Source organism: Lytechinus pictus, chromosome 2, assembly GCF_037042905.1.
Source record: "Lytechinus pictus isolate F3 Inbred chromosome 2, Lp3.0, whole genome shotgun sequence".
NCBI lineage: Eukaryota > Metazoa > Echinodermata > Echinoidea > Temnopleuroida > Toxopneustidae > Lytechinus > Lytechinus pictus.
Window position 1 is genome coordinate 7,347,757 of NC_087246.1, and position 24,923 is coordinate 7,372,679.

At 36.4% G+C, this 24,923-nt stretch overlaps 1 protein-coding gene across 6 annotated transcripts in view; it reads left to right on the forward strand.

Annotated features, from left to right (window-relative positions):
- The window catches only part of LOC129254916 (ran-specific GTPase-activating protein-like), a 36,692-nt gene extending 20,636 nt beyond the window's left edge, over positions 1-16,056 (forward strand). The window contains exons 2-8 of one of the 6 annotated variants that reach the window (XR_010295419.1): positions 7,339-7,442; positions 8,252-8,415; positions 8,814-8,942; positions 9,335-9,397; positions 10,295-10,363; positions 11,895-15,507; positions 15,680-16,056. Coding sequence is in view for 2 of the 6 variants with exons in the window: in XM_064108275.1 (XP_063964345.1) it covers positions 7,339-7,442; positions 8,252-8,415; positions 8,814-8,942; positions 9,335-9,397; positions 10,295-10,363; positions 11,895-12,151 (786 nt within the window). In the remaining 4 variants the exon portion in view is untranslated. Of the gene's footprint in view, positions 1-7,338; positions 7,443-8,251; positions 8,416-8,813; positions 8,943-9,334; positions 9,398-10,294; positions 10,364-11,894 lie in introns of all 6 variants that reach the window. The other 5 variants (XR_010295420.1, XR_010295421.1, XR_010295422.1 and 2 more) reach the window with 5 other exon arrangements.
- Positions 16,057-24,923: the final 8,867 nt, after the last annotated feature.

The following is a 24,923-nucleotide window of genomic DNA, read 5'->3' on the forward strand; positions in this document are numbered from 1 at the left end:
TCGTTCATTAATCTGACTTCTATTCTGTTTTATAATCCTTTCCACCGTTGTCAGAATAGTGCATTTCTTAGAGAGGTCATAGCGAAAGGTATATAAATTCATTTCAACTCGTTAGGACCTCAAAAACAATTTTAAAACATTCCCAAATCGATCGTTCATTAATCTGAGATGTTTATGACTTCTATTTTGTTTTATTTTATTTTCCGCCGTTGTAAGAAATTTAAGAATAATGCGTGATTTATATTTCTTCTCGGAGAACGGGAGTCCGTAACGAAAGGTATATCAAATATATTTTAACTCATTAACACCTCAAAACAATGTTAAAATGTCCTGATATATCGTTCATTAATCTGAGATGTTTGTGACTTCTATTCTGTTTTATAATCCTTCCCGCCGTTGTCAAAATAGTGCATCATTAATATTTCTTAGAGAGGTCATAGTGAAAGGTATATAAATATATTTCATTTCGTTAGGACCTCAAAAACAATTTTAAAACATTCCCAAATCGATCGCTCATTAATCTGAGATGTTTGTGACTTCTATTTTGTTTTATTTTCTTTTCCGCCGTTGTAAGAAATTTACGAATAATGCGTGATATATATTTCTTCTCGGAGAACGGGAGTGCGTAACGAAAGGTATATCAAATATATTTTAACTCATTAACACCTCAAAACAATGTTAAAAATGTCCTGATATATCGTTAATTAATCTGAGATGTTTGTGACTTCTATTCTGTTTTATAGTCCTTTCCAACGTTGTCACTTGTCAGAATAGTGCATTTCTTAGAGAGTTCATAGTGAAAGGTATATAAATATATTTCAACTCGTTGGGACCTCAAAAACAATTTTGAAACATTCCCAAATTGATCGTTCATTAATCTGAAATGTTTATGACTTCTATTTTGTTTTATTTTCTCTTCCGCCGTTGTAAGAAATTTAAGAATAATGCGTGATTTATATTTCTTCTCGGAGAGCGGGAGTCCGTAACGAAAGGTATATTAAAAATATTTTAACTCATTAACACTTCAAAACAATGTTAAAATGTCCTGATATATCGTTCATTAATCTGACTTCTATTCTGTTTTATAATCCTTTCCACCGTTGTCAGAATAGTGCATTTCTTAGAGAGGTCATAGCGAAAGGTATATAAATTCATTTCAACTCGTTAGGACCTCAAAAACAATTTTAAAACATTCCCAAATCGATCGTTCATTAATCTGAGATGTTTATGACTTCTATTTTGTTTTATTTTATTTTCCGCCGTTGTAAGAAATTTAAGAATAATGCGTGATTTATATTTCTTCTCGGAGAACGGGAGTCCGTAACGAAAGGTATATCAAATATATTTTAACTCATTAACACCTCAAAACAATGTTAAAATGTCCTGATATATCGTTCATTAATCTGAGATGTTTGTGACTTCTATTCTGTTTTATAATCCTTCCCGCCGTTGTCAAAATAGTGCATCATTAATATTTCTTAGAGAGGTCATAGTGAAAGGTATATAAATATATTTCATTTCGTTAGGACCTCAAAAACAATTTTAAAACATTCCCAAATCGATCGCTCATTAATCTGAGATGTTTGTGACTTCTATTTTGTTTTATTTTCTTTTCCGCCGTTGTAAGAAATTTACGAATAATGCGTGATATATATTTCTTCTCGGAGAACGGGAGTCCATAACGAAAGGTATATAAAATATATTTTAACTCATTAACACCTCAAAACAGTTTAAAACATATCCAGACAAAAAAAGACCCCTAAATTTTGAGATAAAAATAACAACTTAACATTCCAATATTTTCGCCGATATCAGTTTTAGGTTGGTGTCCGCCGCCGATTAAAACAGCATTACATCATCTATTGAACTTCGCGGATCGGCAATGAAACTTGACTTTGGATCGGATCAAAGCGCAGCGCATGTGAAAATCAAAACATCACGTGCAAATTTGGCCACCGCCGAATCGGCGGGTTTCCGACACGCGTAAGAAAAATCCTGGCGAGAACGCTGTTCCCCATGAAGCCTGGGCCGGGGATCATTCCTCTCTGTACAGGCTAGGATTTCCCACGGTTACAGTAGATCTAAATCACAGATTGTATAAATCGTTTTGAGCCCAAACTAACGTAAATGGGCCAAAACAATATTTTCCCCCCGAATTTGATATTTTTGATTAATTTTTTTCTCAATAAATAGTACGAAATTTAAGAGCACGAGAGTTCACTTACCCAGTCTGTTTCGGTCGCCATCTTGAAGTCTTTGTTATCGATACCTAGATACAATGTACCACACGGGTGTATAGCCGCCAACTTAGATTTAAAAAATACTTGCATTGGCCGAAAATATTATGAATCGTAAAATACTTGCATCGATTGATAAATATCATAAAGCAATGTGCATCAAAATTCTAAAATTACTAAAAATCACTTTTGACCAAAGTAGAATATGAGTCAGGTCATTTTAAGCATATCAAAAATTTGCGCACGCACACAGTTATGCGTGTGTTCTCGCGTGTAAAGGCACTGTACAACATAGGAATAGGATTTCCCTCTTTTTCAAGAATATTCAACACATGCTTATGATGCTTCTCGTAAGAAAAGTTCAGTTTTCATCATGATTGATCTCAATAAACATGGTAATTTTATTAGAGATCATGAGAATCAGAGACAGATCACCTAATTCGTCCTCATGACGAATTAAAATTCTACTTTTTACTTGTGGGTGTGTCTTTAAAGGAAAATGAAACCTTTAGAACAAGATAGCTAGTGTGAAAACAGAAAAATCAAAGAAACAGATCAACGAAAGTTTGAGAAAATCGGACAAATAATGAGAAGGTTATGAGCATTTGAATATTGCAATCACTTATGCTATGGAGATCCTCACATTGGCAATGGGACAAAGATGTGTGATGTCACTTGTGAACAACTCTCCCCATTACTTTAGTATATATTTCACTTAAATTGCCTCTTTTATCACATCTATCAGTAGATCATGTGTTCTTTCTAGAGGAGGGCATGTAATACAGATTTTTTAAAGAATACATCATGGATGAAGAGTTTGTATCACAATAAGAAAAAGCAAGAAGAGACATTTTGGGGATATTTTATAGTCCATCAAAGGGAAAGTTGTTCACATGTGACATCACACATCCAATGGAAGGATCTCCATAGCATTAGTGATTGCAATATTCAAATATTCATAACTTTCTCATTGTTTGTCCGATTTTTCTCAAACTTTCGTTGATCTGTTCCTTTGATTTTTCTGTTTCGACACAAGCCTACTTATTCCAAAAGTTTCATTTCCCTTTAATTTTTTATTTCATCTAGACCAAAAGCTTCAGTCTCTGTTATGTTGGTTGTTCTGCTGAACTCCGTTGGCTCCACTCACCAAATACAGAGACCGAAGTTCTACATGTAGCTCGATCTGTACAGGGACTCAATGGCCATATGTTTATGTATTAAGTTCAGATAAAACAGGAAAGTGAAGTTGCACGACAGCCGAAGTAAGTCACTGTTATTTCCCCTTTTAAGTTTATTTTTCCCCGTTTTGGTGCATTTCAGGCAAAAACGGAATATCTTTATTTTGGTACATTTCTTTTTATATATATTTTTATGAAATAAAGACAAAAATCGATGAGGCCCGTCGGGGGGATTTTTCATTGTTTACCCCCTCATGGTGGCTGCACGATAGGGAGCCGTCTGTGTACGAGGAAAAATTAAAAGAATAAAATGTTAAAAAACTCCTCAAAACAGACAGCTGCCAGCTGTCTAAGCTGTGCCGGCTGGGTGCGCTGTGCTGACATGGCTGAGGTAGACATAGCCAGGAAGCTTCTAGAGAGTAAAAATCATTTACTAACGTACATGTATGCTTACTCTCCACGAAGCCAGGAATTCCTTCCCATTCATCTGCACGTACCACCCAAAAACTAAAAAAAAATTGCCCCTGAGATTTCTACTTCCCTTCTAAAACATCTAGCCCTAAATCATGTAAATTTCATTTCTGACATTTCTACACTATCAATTTTATTTTTAAACAAGAATTCATTTAAAACATGAGAAAAATATGAAAAGACTGGGAAAACTTGCTCGATGTTTGCGCCGCCATCTTGTTTTTTATTGTTCTTCGCCAACGTTACCGACGCATGCGTCCGTTCCACTTTAATGTAATTCGAAGAAAGGTTTTCTTTTTCAATTTTAATGTTTTTAATATTGACTTGATCCACATAAATGAGGTATGAAATGATGAAATCGCATAAATACTCAACCATCTTTCGGGGCTTAGCTAACATGCTGCTGAGAGAAACGCTTTCTGATCATGCCTTTTAGGAGATTAGTCTTAATCTTTTAGATTTTTCTTTCGTTTTTTTTTTTTTATTGGTGGTGACTTAAAGCAAGGTTCATGTTACCATTAAAGCCTGTTTTCCTTGTTCAAATGTTAAGCAAAAGTGAAAAGACAAGACTATGTGAATTGAATTTCACATAGAAATTTGCACATACGGGAGATGGGGGGGGGGGTTGATTGAGACCCCAGTGGGCCCCGGGGTGAATAAGGCCCCCAGTTAGTTTTTAGCTCACTGCTAAAGTAACCAGTGTCAAAGGGGTTTGCTGTTGGTGTGGTATATCAGATAGATCCTTGGCACAGATTTTTAGCAAAGGCAATGTTTCATAGCCCAATGCACATGGCCAGGAGGAGCACAAACCCAGCAGCACCTCAAAACCGAAGTTTTGAAAGTAGCATCACCACTTTCGAGAGGCGAGTACTGTAGGCCTATATACCCAGTTTGTTCAATAAAGTTTACATGTATCATAGTTTACTGTTGTAAGGTATTGTGCTTGCCAGTACTGTAGTAAAATTAACCAGTTTCTGTCTTTTTTTCTGACTGAAAAACTATGAACCCAACACACTCTATGATGCAAATGAGCCCCCCCCCCCCTCCCCACCCCGATTAATACATAATACAGGGATGCCAGAGTTCCGGCTATAGCCGGAATTCCGGCTTTTTCATTTTTCCGACCTTAAGTTCCGGCTGGTCGAGTTTTCTCAGGCCGGACAGAACTGTCTACGGCCAGATCCGGCCGTTCAATGAGAAGACTATGCTCCGTACGGCCGTTATACAGTGCGTCCCAGAAAAAACGAAACCGATATTTAGCGATGATTTATCATAATTTAATCACAAATACAATAGACAAATGACCTACCAATGTAAAGCTTAGAATCTCCTCTTTAATCTGATATTACTTAAATTATTCCTCATTCACGCATGAGCGAGCAAAAACAATTTGAAGAAAGGATACCAAAAACTCATTTGGCGGGGGGTATCTGAATTTCAAAACGAAAATCACATGTCGTAAAAGTTCAATATCTGCTCTTCAATTTGATACCTCAATTACAGAAAATGGTCAAGAAATAACAAAGTTCTGGTTATTTGAAATAAGGCTTGAATTTCCATAATTTCATTAAATAAACTGTTTTCACCAGTTTCCCACAGAAGCTATCGCATGGTTAACAAAAGACTTAATGCATGGCTGATCGTAAACAAAACGGAGTGTCGAGTGACTCGGAACGCTAGCCTGTAAAACCTCTTCATTGATAAATAAATTTTATGAAATTATTGAAATTCAAGCCTTATTTCAAATAACCAGAACTTTGTTATTTCTTGACCATTTTCTGTAATTGAGGTTTCAAATTAAAGAGCAGATATTGAACTTTTTAAAAATGTGGTTTTCCTTTAGAAAGCCAGATACAACCCGCCAAATGACTTTTTGGTATCCCCTCTTCAAATTGTTTTTGCTCACTCATGCGTGAAGGAGAAATTATCTAAGTAATATCAGATGAAAGAGGAGATTCTAAGCTTTACATTGGTAGGTCATTTGTCTATTTTATTTGTGATTAAGTTATGATAAATCATCGCTAAATCTCGGTTTCGTTTTTTCTGGGACGCACTGTATGTACCTAAGCTATTGTGCAAGAAAAAATCCTGTGATATAATGGAATTTGACTCGTACGAGCCGGTCAGTTAAACGCTAGTTTTAATCAAGGTTTTTTTGTGCGTGTGTGTGTATATGGTCGCATTACGCTAGACTGCTCTGTATGTATGTGATTGGTGTTGACTGATCGCCGTACATTATAACGTGTATGGATTGTGAACGTAACTTTGAATTTTGAGAAAATGACTGTATTTGAGTCTAGTGTAATACCAATGCGATAAGTGGCATGGGCTGCATGGCTATGCGTTCGCTGCGCGATGAGTATGCCTACACCGGCCGTACACGGTGTTTTCGCGCTCCCGTTCAATTCGCGTTGTTATTCTGAGCTGATTTTCCGTTTCGATTGTGGATTTAATCACAATTTTTCAACAAGTATGAATGTTGAAAGAGGAACCAACATTAAGCAAATAGACAGTGGAATCAAGAACAAATTCCAGTGGAAGTGGTTGGAGAACAAAGACAATAGTGGAACGTTTCTCTCGGATTATTTTTTGCTAAATCGATGTCGCTGGTAAAGCACGATGTATTGTTTAATTATGTTCTTGTAGACTTCATCAAGACATAAATATTTTTCATGAATTAATTGTAAGTTGAGGCTCTGCAACATAAAAAAATGCCCATAACTTGAGCTAAATTTTTGGGAAAATGATCCCTAAAATAGGCTCAGATTGCATCAGAGACCATTTAGAACCCTAGAGCTGGACCCCGGCCGAACGGGACTTCGCGCTTCGCGCTCCTGGGCCCCGTCTTACAAAGAGTTACGATTGATCCAATCAATCGTAACTATGGAAATCCATCAGTGTCATAATTTTTTATACAGGAAATTTGCAAAAGTCCTTTGTAAACAAAGGAGAACACACCAAATTGTCAAAGAATCAATGAATTCATGGATGTACATTCATATCTAGAAATCTTTTGAACAAACATGCATTTTATATGTTGACTATGCTGGCTTTCCATAGTTGCGATTGATCGGATCAATCGCAACTCTTTGTAAAACGGGCCCCTGGGATGTTTCACAAAATAATGTGTACAGTGCTGGACTAGTGTCACACTACAGTGTCATATTTAATTTATGCTTAAATATGGACTCGCACATGACATGCTACTCCCAATCTTATTGATTTAAAGGTGTAATGTTGTGCATCGATGTAAAATCTGTGGATCTGAGTCATCTCACTGATAATTGGCTTGGTATGAACAAACTGTTTCTTAGCCAAAGAACAGCTGTACTGATAATGATTCCTATATGTCTGAATGTAGCCTGCTTTCAGTCAAATCTTGTTTGCAGGTTTGATTATTCTTGATGGTATTATAAATTGAATATTCTTCCCTCTTGGTTTGATTTATGCAGCAAGAAGATACCACCAGCCCTGAGATCTACTTTGAACCCATTGTCAAACTCAAGCCAGTCGATGTCAAAAGCATGGAGGAGGATGAAGAGGAACTATTCAAAATGTGAGTTCATTTTTCTTATGAAATTTGCGATCCTTTCATTTTATTTCTCTGGTGTGAATTTAGAAAAGAGTCGTCAATATTTCTGAATATATGCATGGTTGATTTACTTGATTACAAATGTCTCGGCATGAACTACATGTACATTTTAAAGAAAAATGTGTATTCTGAAAACCCTTTCTTGATTTTACTTTTCACATCAAGGTAGTTTAGGGATTATGTGAAACCATTTTATTACACTGAGTAGTTACACATTTTGTTTTCAGAGAGCAAGAACTTAATGACTTTATTTAGAAAACATTTATATTTGAAAAAGAGTTTTTTAATGTGAAAATGGTCAACTATGAATATTTTATCACGATAAATTTCATCTCTTTTACTGTTGAAAGATAAATTCCAGTTGTGGTAACGAATTAAAAATGAGTTCGTACAGAATCCAATGAAATGACCACCAAAGTGTCTGTTTGTATCAATGAAAAATATGTGCCAAAGGATTCTGTAAGAAATTGTGTAATTGCTGAGAAATTAGCAAATAAGCACGGGATTCGGGTCAAGCATCGGGCCGACATTCAAAGCAATAATAATACACTGTCCCATGTGCGCTTATCTGTGTTAGTGATCTTCAGTGTGAAAATTTTTCAGCGTAGATTTCAAGATTTCACAAAGTTCAGTTTATGTAACTACCAGATCTAGATCCTCGATGATATACTGACAATTAAGCTTGGTTTCACACACTTTCTCGTGAAATCAGTGTTTACTGCAACTACTTTCATTTATCTTTAAGAATTCAATATTTTGTTCAACTTTGACAGGAGGGCAAGGCTTTATCGATACGCCAATGAGGAAAGTCCTGCAGAGTGGAAAGAGAGAGGAACGGGAGAGATCAAACTATTGCAGAAAAAAGATGATCCTGATGGTCATGTTAGGATACTCATGAGAAGGGATAAGACATTCAAGATATGTGCAAATCATTATAGTGAGTCTTTTGCATTTCAATGAAACAATATTCAACCTTTTTGCACATTCAACCCCCCGTAAAAAAAAAAAAATCTTTATAAAAATTCATAAACTTCTCAACCCATGTTAATTTAATAGCATGACAACTTTTCAGTTAAACAATCCAAAATCCATTCAGAATTTCATTCATCATATCATTTAATTTCCTCATATATCCTCATTCTGTTTCACCACCACCACGCTTCCGACATATCAAAACAGTGAGCTAAACACACCAATTTGAATTCTTTTTTACATGTTCCACCAATCCCCATGAAGTATTCTAAGCCCGAAACATGTGCAAAACAATTACAGATTTAACAAACTTAACATAAAAAAATATCTATTTTTATTCCTTTGTATTTGTCTTTCTTTCAGTCCAGTCACATATGGTCCTGAAGCCAAACTGTGGCAGTGATAAAGCCTTTGTTTGGAACACGCTAGCAGACTTTGCTGATGAAGAACCTAAACAAGAGACCTTAGCTATCCGCTTTGGCAATGCAGAGAGTAAGTAATAGTTTGTTAATTCCTAGAATAAGGGAATTCCCCTTTTGATTTCATCCTAACTTTCAATAACATTAAAAATCATTACTACTTGAAGAAATTGATACTTGTTAAAGATATGGTTAATTTAATAATGGATATTCTATTAAGGCCAGTGGGTAATTATTTAGTAAATAAATGTATACTGGGATCCTGAAAAAATATTTCTTATTTTTAATCTTGATAAAAAAAAAAGCTAAGGAAACATTTGCTTGAAGAATAGCCTGAGGTGGATACTATTATTGTGATATTTGTAAAGGTCTCTGGTCCATATGTAATTATTCTTGCAATGTGTAAGGTTCATGAAAAGCATTCACTTATTTTATTGTTATTTGTATCACATTTTGTTGTTCCAGATGCAAAGAAATTCAAGGAGAAATTTGAAGAATGTCAAAAAGTGCTGAAAGAGGCTGCTGCAGGTGAGAATTTTTTTTGCTTAAAATTCTTGAAGCAATGAAAGGTTCTCAGGGTGCTACATAACTTTTAAGAAGCACTTGCCCGGTCGGGAAAGTAAATTTTTAAATAGTTGGAATATACTTGCCCAAAAATCTATTTCACTTGCCAGAAAAAAATCTTTGAAAAAACCAGTTTTACCTCTTCAAAAGAAAGTTTTGCTGTTTTATAAACCATTGACCTTTATCTCTCTTTTGACATGAACTTATCTATTTGTTACTGCATTTCTTTTTCCAAAGTGATTTTATCTTGCCTGCCATGTCCAAAATTAAGGTCAGCATATCATATAGACCATAATTTTGGTCATTCTACTGTGAGAATTTTGCTTGCCCAATTCGGGCAAGAAGTTTTGTCTTTACTTCAGACCACTTGCCCGACTCTAACTTTTACTTGCCCCAGGCAAGTGCTTATGTAGCACCCTGGTACTGATGTAAGCCATTGGTTGGAAAGAGATTTCTCTGTACCTTATTTATATTTTTGTACTGCATGTCAATTTGGCTTCCAAAGTCTTAAAGGAATAATACAACTTCTCTTTAGGGTAATTAAAAGTATTCAAAACATGTAAAAATTTGTTTTAATCAAGGTTATCTAGTAGTCTATATTATATAATTCTTGTATTGATAACTAGCCAGTGATGGCCAATTAGTTCAAAGCGGACAATATAATAGAAGCATCCCCTTAACGTTTACAAATTGTGTCACCTAATCCATGCAGTGGTTCCCTTTTTAGAGTTGAATATCACATATTGGTATACTAGGCAGGCTTACTGCAATAGAAAGAAATAGTCATTTGCGGAATAAGTTGCTCGTATAATCACAAAATGGCTTAGTTTGATTTCAACTGGCTTTTCTGTGTCTCTCCAGCCAAACAGCTTGAACTACTTGAGAAGATCGGAGGTTCTATTAATCAGCAAGCGGAAGCTGAAAGTCAGGGTATGCTTCTCTTTATATCCTAATTAGCATGAATTCAAACAAACCGATATTAACCTCAGAAAGAATGTCTTACATACTTGCTTTGGCATTACAGTGTTCTTCATTTTACAAATAATGCACGTGAGCGCATGCATGCAGGGCCAAATAATGAACGATGTGCGAGAAGAGCCAATAGATATACCGCACCAAGGTCCACAGGACCGAGTGCGGTATATCCATTTGGCGAGTCTAGCACAGAGTTCATTATTTAGGTCCTCTATGCACAAGAATGCATGTATTATTGGTTTTATACAACCCCTCCCCCTACTGAGTTGCCCCGAATGCTATATTTGATCTAAATCCTAGATAATTCCAGAACTCCTGCACTCTGACGTCGGAGTGCAGGATAGTGCATTTTGGATGCAATAGTGCAATTCGCTGAATATCATGTGATCCGATTTGTACCAATCAGATTACAGAACATTCTTGGGAGTTGTATAATATACTTTAATGTAAGAATAGACTATGTTTATATATACAGTCAAACTTTTGCCAGAAGTTTTTGTCTCACCTGCATAGCAGAGTGAGACTATAGGCGCCGCTTTTCCGACGGCGGCGGCGACGGCGGCGGCGGCGTCAACACCAAATCTTAACCTGAGGTTAAGTTTTTGAAATGACAGCATAACTTAGAAAGTATATGGACCTAGTTCATGAAACTTGGCCATAAGGTTAATCAAGTATTACTGAATATCCTGCCTGAGTTTCATGTCACATGACCAAGGTCAAAGGTCATTTAGGGTCAATGAACTTAGACCATGTTGGGGGAATCAACATCAAAATCTTAACCTAAGGTTAAGTTTTTGAAATGTCATCATAACTTAGAAAATATATGGACCTAGTTCATGAAACTTATACATAAGGTTAATCAAGTGTCACTGAACATCCTGCTTGAGTTTCACATCACATGACCAAGGTCAAAGGTCATTTAGGGTCAATGAACTTTGGCCGAATAGGGGGTATCTGTTGAATTACCATCATAACTTTGAAAGTTTATGGATCTGATTCATGAAACTTAGACATAATAGTAATCAAGTATTACTGAACATCCTGTGCAAGTTTCAGGTCACATGATCAAGGTCAAAGGTCATTTAGGGTCAATGAACTTTGGCCAAATTGGGGTATTTGTTGAATTACAGCCATAAATTTGAAAGTGTGTTGGTCTAGTTCATAAAACTTGGACATAATAGTAATCAAGTATCACTGAACATCCTGTGCGAGTTTCAGGTCACATGATCAAGGTCAAAGGTCATGTAAGGTCAAAGATCTTTGGCCACGTTGGGGGTATTTGTTGAATTGCCATCATATCTCTATAAGTGTATTGGTCTAGTTCATAAAACGTGGAAATAAGAGTAACCAAGTATCACTGAACATCTTGTGCGAGTTATAGTAGTTTTCAAAATCAGCACTGCTGCTATATTGAATCGCGTGATGCAGGTGAGACGGCCAGAGGCATTCCACTTGTTATGATGTATGTTTTTCTTCTTTTTTTTAGAAGAAAAATCTGATGAGAAACCAGAGAATGAGTCCAAGCAGGCCGAGAAGGAAGCTGAGAAGTCAGAGAAAGATGCTGATGATGTAGCGGAGAAGCTTGGTGGAATGACGGTGAAAGACGCTGAGAAGACAACAGATGGAGAAGAACCTAGCAAGGAAACGGTGAAGGCAGATGGAGAAACAAAGGGAGAGGAGAGTAAAAAGGAGACAACAAAAGAAGATGAAGGTGGAAGCGGGGATTCTAAAGATGCCTCTTGAAACAGACTTTCTCCATCTTCTATTTAAAGGGGTGGTTTCAATCCAGGGATGGCTATTTTTTAGTAACACCAAAAATATAAAATTTCATCATCAGTGAGACTTTTGGATGATTTGAAGGGCAGTTTGGACGTCCATCGGAAATAGTCAGGGAAAGTCTTATTTATATCTACTCTCTGCCTAGGTGAAGGAGGCAATTGGGTTCCCAAGGAAAACGGAATCTTGTTTCATATCTTCAATTCATCTGCTAATGATATGATACATATGATTGACTTCTAAAAACCCAACAAATTATTGGTTGTAGACGGTTACTTGTTCCATGGTCTGTGGAGGTTAAAATTATAGCTAATCCTACACCTTGTACTTATGTGGTAAAACAATTTTTCCACTCTAATGGTATATCTGTATTAATAATTTTGTAATCTCCCTAGGGGCTATTCCACGGTTACCCACGTTACATTTGGAGACACCTTGACTCATACTTGGAGCTGTAACTCCATTATTATTGATAGGAACTAAACATCTCTTTATCACAACATAGTACGCAGTCTGACTATCCTTTGTTTAAAAACAAAACTTGGGAAATTTCATTATGCTTCTGGCAAATCTTTGAAATGTGTCGGTTACTCATGTTACATGATTTGGACATGCATAAAATGAAAAGTGGACATAGGTGAAAAGTGTCCTCATACAAGGCTTTTATGAAAGTTGATTATATCCATTTCAAAGAAGTATATTAGGGAGACAAATTTGTATATAATTCAAAAAATAAAGAACACTTGGTTTTTACTAGGGGTGCAGATAAAGTGGTTACTCACGTTACGGTTCAGATGGGCTATATGTACAAAGACACATTGAGCTCATGTCCACCAACCTATGGAATTGCCCCTATGTGTTTTTCTTGGTCATATTCCACTTAACAAATTTGATGGTTGCAAGAGATTATGTGGAAAGTGGCAATTAACTCTGTTTATTTGTTTATGATTCTAGAATCATGTTACCAATGTTTTAAGCCAATGAGTAGCAAATTCTGTAATTCCTTTATCCGTTCCAGTAGGTAAATGAGTTGCAAACATTGCAGTCTGATTGACAGAATAATTTGAGTTAGGCCATGTATTCAATAGAGTATAGATGTGAGCTTTTTTTTAGTCAGTCATTTCAACGATTGTTAGGGTGACTTATCAGTTGGTATACTACATGTACCACTTGGTCTAATTCTCTGTTCTTGACATGGTCTAAACCAATTTTGTCTACAACCTGTTCGTCTATTATCTATTTCATCTAATTTCCACTAAGTCTAATTTCCAATTCGTTTAATGACTAGTTTGGATAAAAATGTTTGGTATAACAGAAGTACACAATATTGTTGCCCTTGTATGGATGTGGAATAATGGAGAAATCTCAGGGGCGTCAAAAAGATTATTTTGTAAATAAGGAACTGTTAAAATAACTCAATATTTGGGCTTGTTTTAATTTATATTGAAGGGAAATTGACTATAAATGGATGACAACGGTGGATGCAGTAAGACAAGAAATGGGTTGAAACTTCAGGATAATTTACATTGAACAGATTCTTGTAAATTGGAGTATTTTAAATAGGTCATGCCAGTCGTATGTTCACCAAGAATCAGTATGGATGGCTGTCTGAACAAGGCAAATTTGAAAGATCTTTGTACAAAATCATTTGAGAATATACTGTTTCATGTACAGTCCACCTTTCAGATTGTCTCCGAATTTTACACATTGTTTTCTTCTGATATGTTTTACTTTTTACAATAAGTATTCAAATGTGGAGTTGTAATTGTAACTGGACATCATAAATTCCTTTTTAATATAAGGCTTAGAGCCAGGACCAATTAAAATTAAAGATGAGGTATTCACTAGATCTATCATCTACCATGTAAATGGGTTCATTGTAGCATGGAGTGCTGTGGAGTTTTCATGGATTAAACCCTTATGTCAGAGTTGGCACCTCATAGTAAACATTAATCACAGAGCTGCTACATGTATTTCCTCATTTATGTTTGGAGCATGAGGAGCTCTTACCATCTTTGCAATGCTTGTATGCCTGGTTCAGAAGCTTAGCATGATTATGTACATGCATGACAGACCTAAAATTGCTTAAAAGAATTTCATGTAATACAAATTGAATTTCAAGCTTGACTTCATAAATTAATGGTCATTCTTGGTACTACTTGTTAATTTCAATTTGTTTTTAGGCTGTCTGGTCATACTGTAATTAAATACAAGTATAAAAAAAAACAAGCCTCCCCTTGTCTTTTTAAGTTTTTAGGTTGTCAAAATGGCCTTTTTATTATATTAGGGTTGTGACTTGTGAGCACAAGACCATTGCTAGCTCAGTTTATTGAGATAAGTTCATTATATTCTCACTTCAATGACAATTATAGATGGAGGTATGTTATATTTCAGATTTAGAGTCAAACCTCTTTCACAAGCCTTGTTGATTCCATTAATCAAGAAGAGCTAAGATTGCAATTTGAATATAAGACTGAAATTATTTCCATTTTAGATCATTGGCATCCATTTTGAAAGTACTACCGTTAAGAATAATAAACAGTTTATTTGGTAATTGATGAATGCTTATTGTAATTGTATCCAATTCTTTGGTGAATTATTATTTTTTATATAAGATGTGATTATAGAGAGATATGTGATTTAACCATTCCATGCATGCAAATAATAATATTATTAAACATTAACACTGTTTATATAAATACCCCTCCCCCTCCAGCCCACTGGACCTCAAAAATGTCGTTTAGACAGTCATTTTGTATAGAACTTACTATTTATTGAAACTTCCACCGACACTTTGATTTTGATTGTCGTCTGTTACCAAGGTAGTTGCTATCAATAGTAAGTTCATTGCAATCAGATTTTTGCTTTGAAGCAGAAATTGTATGTATTAATTTCTAACAAGATAAATCTAAATGAATGCTGCTGCTGTGCTATGTTTGATTAGGATTTAAAGAGATTTACATGCCATTGAAGAAAAGTCAGCATTTTCCCATTACTTGTTGGATATTTTGTAATTTTCGTGATACTTATTTTTTTTCAGGTCAAGATTAATTTGCTGCAAATTAAGTCATTTGTAATGTGTGTGTTAATTTATTATTATTTTTAAATTTAAGTAGCCCGTAAAATAGTTATGAGAAAATGTTTCTGTATGCTGGTATACCATATTACACCACACAGAATTGTATTAAAATGTACAATAACTAGCAGATTCAGCGTCATAAGATTCTTGAAGATTTTGAATACCAAGTAAACAGAAATTTGTACACATTGCTCATTGACAATTTTTTTCCAGATAATTTTTTTAATAACTTCTGGAGGTTTCCATGACGAAGGAATAGAGTGTAGTGGTTTCACGGTACACCATGAATTGTTTTGTATGCCCACGAATGAATACATGGTACACCATGAATTGTTTTGTATGCCCACGAATGAATACATGGTACACCATGAATTGCTTTGTATGCCCACGAATGAATACATGGTGTACCATGAAACCACTACACTCTAACATATTTTACCCGAGTGAAACATCGTTCATATATATATATATATAGGTAACTGTCCAATCTGTTGGGACCACAGATAAGGAACTAACCGTTTTATGCATAATCTTAATTCTTAAGCAAACTTATGACTTCCAAATGGAAGGTCAACTAATGCAAGGTTACCTGTATGTCATTGAATTCATGATTATTTATTTCTTTTAATGAATTTACATCTAGAATTCATCAGAAATTGATTTTAGTTTCAGCTGCATCATTTTAATTTTCTTCTGATTTCCCCTTGCTCATAATATGCAAAAATTTTCTGTTAATTTTCTGAGAATATTGATTGTGCAAACATTAATTTCATTAAACATTTGAAATTGTAAATAGTGTGGTATAGTTGTGTTTGTTTTGTTTATTGCAAGATGTCTTTCATTAGTGTGTAATACCATTGAAACCCATATCCTTCAATTCTACCTTTAAACAATTTCAAATCCAACTATCTTTAGTTTTGGTAATCCCAAAGTGCATGTCACCATTCAATTTCATTGCAAGATTTTAATGATCCATATACCCCAATGCAGAAATGGTGTAAAGGACATAAACTAGAAATGTGGTTTATTGGATGAATTTACTTCAAAATTCAATAAAGATCTGGTGCCCAATCAGAATAAAATAATCGCTTCACTTCTGTCATATTGGAATGTTATGCTGCCGACTTGCACGAATTTGGGTTCCCGCTTTGTCATGATTTTATCATGCCATTTCGTTCACGACATGTTCACGCAGTATTTACGAATAGTTCGCGCACTGTCACCAGGTGCATATCCAGCATCAGATCCTACAAAGCATTTCATGGGCCCAACTGTCTGGGGACAATATTGACTATTATGCTTGTGCATGGCCAATATATTTCTTTGTCAAAGTTGATGCTGGATTCGCTATTGGTCATGTCATTCAGTTCATTATTCATTGGAGCATAAAATCCATGAATTGCCATTCGATACAGCCAAAATGCGTATGCTTTTGAGGCGAGCTTGAACGATGCGCAAAATATTGTTTAATTTAATAATTAGACGTGAAATGCGTGCCACTTGACTTTGGCACGACACTTCAAGCATTGTTGCGCACTTGCCCGCACACTTCATGACATGGAACTAGTGAACTGTTCGGGCCCCAAAATCATGCAAGTATAATAGTAGACCGGCCAAAACGATTTTTTATACTTTGGACGGCAAAATTTGTTAATGCTTGCTAATGCTTGGAATCCCAGCTAATAGTCTTGCAAAAATACCCAGGAATAGCGTACGGCCGGATGCCAAGCGCAATTTTGCGTGAAAGTGTCATTTTTAGCGTAAAATCTGAAAGAATGTCGAAAATCACGCATTTTGATATTTTGACGGATTATTTTAATATTTTTGATTATCTTTGATATGCAATTATTTTTATTCAGAGTTTCAAATTATAAGTCTCATAAATATGCATTTCAAATTTGAATATTACACACACACATATGGCACAGGGAAACATAAAACCGCGATTCCCTCAAAATAAAAGTTTGTGAAAACTATCAATAGTTTAAAGTTTTTTACGCAACTTAAATTCTTCGATTTAAATGCGTTTCTCAATCGAATGTATAGTAAATGTCCTAATGCCACAAATATTAAAATAATTTTCAAGTAAGATGGAATATATCTCATTTTATGTTATCCGAAAGGAGACGATGTGCATTTTACCAGGTGCGCATTTTGAAAGAAAAATTGAAATAACCGTACATTATGTACATTATTACATGTATAAGTACATACTAAAGCGAGTTTTTAATTACATGTATAAGTGCATTCTAGAGCGAGTTTTTAATTGGATAGCACAATTTGTCAATTCTTTGCATCCCAGCTCAAATTCTTGCGGAAATACTGAGGAATAACGAACGGGCGGATGCCAAGTGCACTTTTGCGTGAAAGCATCATTTTTAGCGTGAAATCTGAAAGACTGTCGAAAATCACGCATTTTGATATTTTGACGGATTATCATCATATTTTTTATTATCTTTGATATGGAATTATCTTTATTCAGAGTTTTAAGTTATAAGTCTACTAAATATGCATTTCAATTTGGAATATTACACACACATATATGGCAATACGACATAAAAAATCGTGATTTACTCAAAATAGAAGTTTGTGAACACTATCAATAGTTCTAAGTTTTTTTACAACTTAAATTCTTCGATTTAAATTGGTTTATCTATTGAATATCGATCGTTTCTAATGTCACAAATATTAAAAGAATTTTCAAGTAAGATGGAAGAAATATTTTCCGAAAGGGGGCATGCAAAATTTAGCGGGGAGGGGGGGGGTTTATTTTGAACGTAAAATTGAAGATATTGTAAATTATTAACATAATTACATGAATAAGTACATGTACATACTTAAAACGAGTTACACAATTTATGGCCGCAACTGCCTCCCCCCCCCCCCCCTCCCCCCGCTGCCTAAGGTCATGTGTAGTGTCCGAAAGGATTACATGGAGCTGAAAGTATCCCGTTTTCAAGATAATATACCACTAGCGTAAAGAGGAGGGGGGCAGACTGCCCCCCCCCGGACGAGTCACAACTCATTCAGGGGACGTACCCCTGCCCCCCCCCCCTGACGATTTTTTTTTCTGGTACAAAATCCTTTATTTGTGGTTGAAAACCTCTTTTTTTTTGCTTGTAATTTTTTTTTCGCAGACGAAATATCCTCCAAAAAATTGCCCCCCCCTTTGGAAAATCCTGGGTACGCCGCTCTAATATACTCAAAGTATTCTGCTCGCGATTCGAGTGTATATTTTTTTTGTGGTTTAGCGAGATAGGCACCCTACACGAGATTACAAAAAGATGGCAAATACGTTTTTGACTCGAGCTTCGCGCTGGCATTAATACACTACTCAAAAAAAGTTAAGGACCACTTTTTAAAACGTACATAAAGATTTTATACAAGGTGTTTTATTTCTGGAAATACCTCAGTACAACTGTCCTAAATGTCCTTAAACACGCTGTAATCAATTTCACGCATGGGTGGTTTCAGTTGTTGCACAATGTCTCTCGCATCACTGCACATCCTGAAAAGTGGGCCCCGAGGGGTATCAGCTACCGACATGAAGTGGTAAAAACGAATGTCTGAGTGTCTTTCAGGCAGTTCAGTAACGAGTGTGACCACCTCCTGCAGCAATAACGGCTTCACAGCGCTGTCTCATGGAGCTGATGAGGCGATTGATGTCTCTGACGTCCAGTGCATCCCATGCAGCCTCCAGAGCCACACCCAGCTGCTGCAGTCCAAGTGGATGGGCTTCGAGCTGCTCGAGACTCCTCCCCATCATGTCCCAGACGTGCTCTATCGGGTTTAAGTCCGGGGACCTCGCTTGCCACTCCATACGCTCAATCCCCTGGCCCTCAAGGAACTCGGTCACCACCCTAGCTCGGTGGGCACGGGCATTGTCATCCATGAAAATGATGTTTTGTCCCACATTTTCTGCAAATGGCACCACTATAGGTTCAAGGACCTCATCCCTGTACCTCACTCCTGTCATTGCTCCCCCTGGGACCACGTAGAGACGAGTACGGTTGGCGTAGGTGATGCCTCCCCACACCATGACGCTGCCTCCCCCATAACGGTCATGTTCTGCAATACAGGGGTCTGCAAATCTCTCTCCTGGTCGCCTCCAGACTCTCGAACGTCCATCATTGTGGTCAAGGGAAAATCTGCTCTCATCTGTGAACAGAACTCTACGCCATTGCTGTCTGGTCCATCTGACATGCTCCCGGGCCCAGTTGAGACGAATTCTTCTGTGAGCAGGGGTGAGTGGGACACACTGAGCTGGCCGTCTGGCATGCATATTGGCTCTGTGAAGTCGGTTACGGATTGTTTGAGTGCAAACAATCACTCCAGTTGCTGCAGCGAAGTCATTGTTGAGGCGGCGTGCACTGTGAAAGCGGTTGCGGAGGCTGAGATTCGTCAAGTAGCGATCATCTCTAGGGGTTGTCGAAACTGGTCGGCCACTGCGGGGTCTCTCGGAGTATAGCCCTGTCTCTCGGTGTCTTTGATTTGCTCTGCTAATGACACTGTGTGACACGCCCATCATTCTGGCTACTCTTCGCTGACTGAGGCCAGCTTCCAGCATCCCTAGGGCTCTGGCTACATCTGTTTCACTTAGGTGGTGTCTTGGCATTGCTATCCAGCTGTTCAGGATGCCATCAAACACAATGAAATCAATTTCACACATGCAGTTCTTTCATGTCTCTTGCATCATTGCAATGTGCCCGTACAAAAGTGGCTTCCAAAGCATTTTCTGTCTTTAGTCTCTACAATCAACAACTTGCTGACAATAGCAATGCCAAGATACAGCTGTCCAGAATGCCATCAAACACAATGACATCAATTTCACACATGCAGTTATTTCATGATGTCTCTGGCATCATTGCAGTGGGCCATAAGACAAGTGTCTTCCAAAGCATTTTCCGTCTTTAGTCTGTACAATCAACAACTTGCCTACAACAGCAATGCCAAGACACCACCTAAGTGAAACAGATGTAGCCAGAGCCCTAGGGATGCTGGAAGCTGGCCTCAGTCAGCGAAGAGTAGCCAGAATGATGGGCGTGTCACACAGTGTCATTAGCAGAGCAAATCAAAGACACCGAGAGACAGGGCTATACTCCGAGAGACCCCGCAGTGGCCGACCAGTTTCGACAACCCCTAGAGATGATCGCTACTTGACGAATCTCAGCCTCCGCAACCGCTTTCACAGTGCACGCCGCCTCAACAATGACTTCGCTGCAGCAACTGGAGTGATTGTTTGAACTCAAACAATCCGTAACCGACTTCACAGAGCCAATATGCTGGACGTCAGAGACATCAATCGCCTCATCAGCTCCATGAGACAGCGCTGTGAAGCCGTTATTGCTGCAGGAGGTGGTCACACTCGTTACTGAACTGCCTGAAAGACACTCAGACATTGGTTTTTACCACTTCATGTCGGTAGCTGATACCCCTCGGGGCCCACTTTTCAGGATGTGCAGTGATGCGAGAGACATTGTGCAACAACTGAAACCACCCATGCGTGAAATTGATTACAGCGTGTTTAAGGACATTTAGGACAGTTGTACTGAGGTATTTCCAGAAATAAAACACCTTGTATAAAATCTTTATGTACGTTTTAAAAAGTGGTCCTTAACTTTTTTTGAGTAGTGTATATGAGATAAACAACTTGCTATCTGTTAAAAAAAAACCTTGCTTGAAGTGTCAACTTCTCAGAATCCAGTCGCATCCAGTCCATTATTAAATAAATGTGAATACTGTATGTCCAATCTTTAGCTCTAAATATCTCCCAATTTTAGCTCGCGCTTTTGCGCTAACGTTTTTGTTAAGTAAGATATTCATCTTTTTCTACATTAAAAACATGTTTAAAATCCTTCGTTTAATTCGACATTTTCAGTTCACGCTTCGCGCTCGCATCAAATGCTGTAATTAAATACTGATCATTGTTCATGATTTGACGATTTTTGTTTTACCTCATTTGCTAAGAAAGCGTGAATGCTTCCAAGCAAGCAACCAGATGACCGATGGCTTAAGGTACTCTCCGAGGGACCTATAGGATTAAAATGCCCTACTACCATTTAAATGCCTTACTTGGCACTAGCGCGCCATGGGAATCGAACCCAGGCCACCGGAATCCGAAACCCCCTCACTACCGATTGAGCTATTGCGCTTTAGAATGTTTCGTTTCTAATTTAAAAAAAAAAAAAAGCCAGCTCGGCTTGTGCTGGATTTTTTTAAAAACAGATACATAACATTCTTTATTTCAAAACGTCATCAAAATGTCCAGTTTACGGATTGGAATATAAAAATCAGATTGCGTTTCGGGCTCGCATCAATAGCCTATATATCATTTTTTTAAAATATGTATTAAATGCTCCGTTTTCACGTCAGAATATTTAAAATTTCTGAAATTTTTTATATTACAAAAATTTTCATGATTACACTTACGATTTGTGTAACTTTTTAACTTTCAGCTCTCAATTTCATGGCATATTATAAAAATGCTTGCGCTTCGCGCTCGCATTATTCAAATGGGCCTTGTCAGATGCTTAATCGTGCTTGTGAGAATAAAGATAATATGTACTTGATAATAAATACTTGATGAATCAATCTATTTTGGTACCCCCTGCAAAATACCAAGCCCCGCCCCCGTGCTCCTCTGCTGACAAAATCCTAGCTACGCTGCTGGTGAGTGAGCTGACTGACCAAGTCTTTTAAGCAAAACCCTTAATTTAGGGAAGAATTTGTGTTTATTAATAAAAAAAAATGTTTAAAATTACAATATTTACATTCAATTGAGGTTATGCAGGATAAATAAATAAATATGTATAAATATATAAATAAAAGAATAAATAAATAAATAAATAAATGGTTAAATAAATAAATAAATGAATAAATAAATAACTAAATGACCCCCTCCCCAACAAGCTTTCTATTATTTTGCTTCTGTTGTTTTATGCCTTTTCTTGATTTTTTTTTGGGGGGCAAGTTTCCCCTCCCCCTCACTTCCATGCATCAGAAAGCTTATGTCAGTGTCCGTAGCTCATTTTCCCAATTTTAGAATGTAAAAGGCGTTGTTTCATGCAACTGCGGTCTCTTTGATAAGTTAATTGAACAGTTCATTAGACCAGAAATTAAAATAGATCGGTCAATAACCATTTGCATGAGCTAAGAGTTTTCATCTGTGGAGAATGATGTTTGAAATACTAAAAGAGTAGGTTCTTTAAGTTCACATTTTAATTCTTAAAGCTCATTTCATCATATGTATTGCCATGTTGGGAAATGCAGTCGCACGACCATTATGACAAACAAATCTAAAGGCTAATGACCAGCGTCCAGCGCATGCAGATATTGTAATATATAGATTGCATTTCCCAAATTGGCATTGGCAATACATACATGTATGTCCAGGGCTGCCCAGGGTCGGGCTGTCCGGCCCCCGTCTTAGACTACGATATATAACAGCATGGACCTATGATAATAGCAAACGCGAAAACTGTAATGAAGCAAAATGATTTGAATGAAAATTATAACTTGCAATGCAAAAGACCAAATAACATTTATTATTCATATTTTCACATAATAATTATAGCAGCAGAACATTGGAAACAACTGAAACTAATAATTATTCACAAAAGCGCCATTCATGTGATAATAAAATAATAAGCTCATCGAACCTAAATGACGTATAACCTTGATCATGTGAACTGAAATTTGTGCAAAATGATCCATGATACTTTAATACCCTTATATTCAAGTTTAATCATGAACTGGATCAATAAAATTCAAAAGTTATGATGACATTAAGAAAAAATACCCCCATATGGCCAAAGTTCAGTGACTAAATGACCTTTGACCTTAATCATGTGATCTAAAACTTGTGCAAGACGATCAGTAATACCTGAATACTGTTATAAGTGTCATTAATTTTTTCTATACGTTCAAAGTTATAACGAAATTTCGAAAACGTAACCTTGGTTAAGATTTCAAGGTTGATATGACGCTGTTATATCAAAACTACCGTCGCCTCCGCCTGAAAAGTGGCTCCTTTAGTCCTGCTCTGCTATATGCATGCAGGCGAGACAAAAAATAGGTATTGCCGTGGCAACGGCCATATTTTTTTAGACTTTGATAATCCAATAATTGAAGTAAAATGTAGATTGACAGAGTAGTTTAAAAATGCTAATTCGATCGTTTTATTCATACATGTATATTTTCTATGCACAAAGGGGGCAGTCTGCCCCCCCCCCCCCCGACGAGCTTGAAGACCTTTTTTTTTTGCTTGTCAAATTTTTTGGCCGACAGTTTTGCCCCCCCCCCCCCCCTGTGGAAAATCCTAGATACGCTACTGTTTCTATGATTTTGGATATAGATATTCCTACAAAATTAATGTTACCATGGTGACGGCAAATTAAATATCAGACCTATTTATGAATATCGCCACAGGTAGATTTACGTTCAGCACCAATTAATTCGCGGAAATAGCAAGAAGATCGAACTCTACAAAAGTAAACATAATCCTATATAAGATCACGACGAGTATCGCACTGATTATTATAAGTATGTGCAATATAGATGTAATATTGTGCGCTGTTTGTATTTTATCAGAAATGCGCATCCGATAAATGTTCATTGTTATCTTTCGCATATATAACATAAAATGATATATCTTGCATCTTATTTCAACATTTGTTTTCACTATATGTGCCATGACAACAATTATTATGTATTTATTCGGTTAGCGCTAAAATTGACGAAATTGAGATGCGGAACACAAACATTATACTATTAATAGTTTTCACAAACTTCTATTTTGAGTAAATCACGATTTTTTTATGTCGTATTGCCATATATGTGTGTGTAATATTCCAAATTGAAATGCATATTTAGTAGACTTATAACTTAAAACTCTGAATAAAAATAATTCCATATCAAAGATAACCAAATATATGATGATAATCCGTCAAAATATCAAAATGCGTGATTTTCAACAGTCTTTCAAAATTTTACGCAAAAAATCATACTTTCACGCAAAAGTGCACTTGGTATCCGCCCGTACGTTATTCCTCAGGATTTCCGCAAGACTTTTAGCTGGAATGCAAAGAATTGACAAATTGTGCTATCCAATTAAAAACTCGCTTTAGAATGCACTTATACATGTAATTAAAAACTCGCTTTAGTATGTACTTATACATGTAATTATGTACATAATGTACGGTATTTTCAATTTTTCTTTCAAAATGCGCACCTGGTAAAATGCACATTGTCTCCTTTCGGATAACATAAAGTGAGATATCTTCCATCGTACTTGAAAATTCTTTTAATATTTGTGACATTAGGACATTTACTATACATTTGATGGATAAACGCAGTTAAATCGAAGAATTTAAGCTGCGTAAAAAAACTTCAAACTATTGATAGTTTTCACAAACTTTTATTTTGAGGAAATCGCGGTTTTATGTTTCCCTGTGCCATATGTGTGTGTGTAATATTCAAATTTGAAATGCATATTTATGAGACTTATAATTTGAAACTCTGAATAAAAATAATTTCATATCAAAGATAATCAAAAATATGATGATAATCCGTCAAAATATCAAAATGCGTGATTTTCGACATTCTTTCAGTTTTTACGCTAAAAATGACACTTTCACGCAAAATTGCGCTTGGCATCCGGCC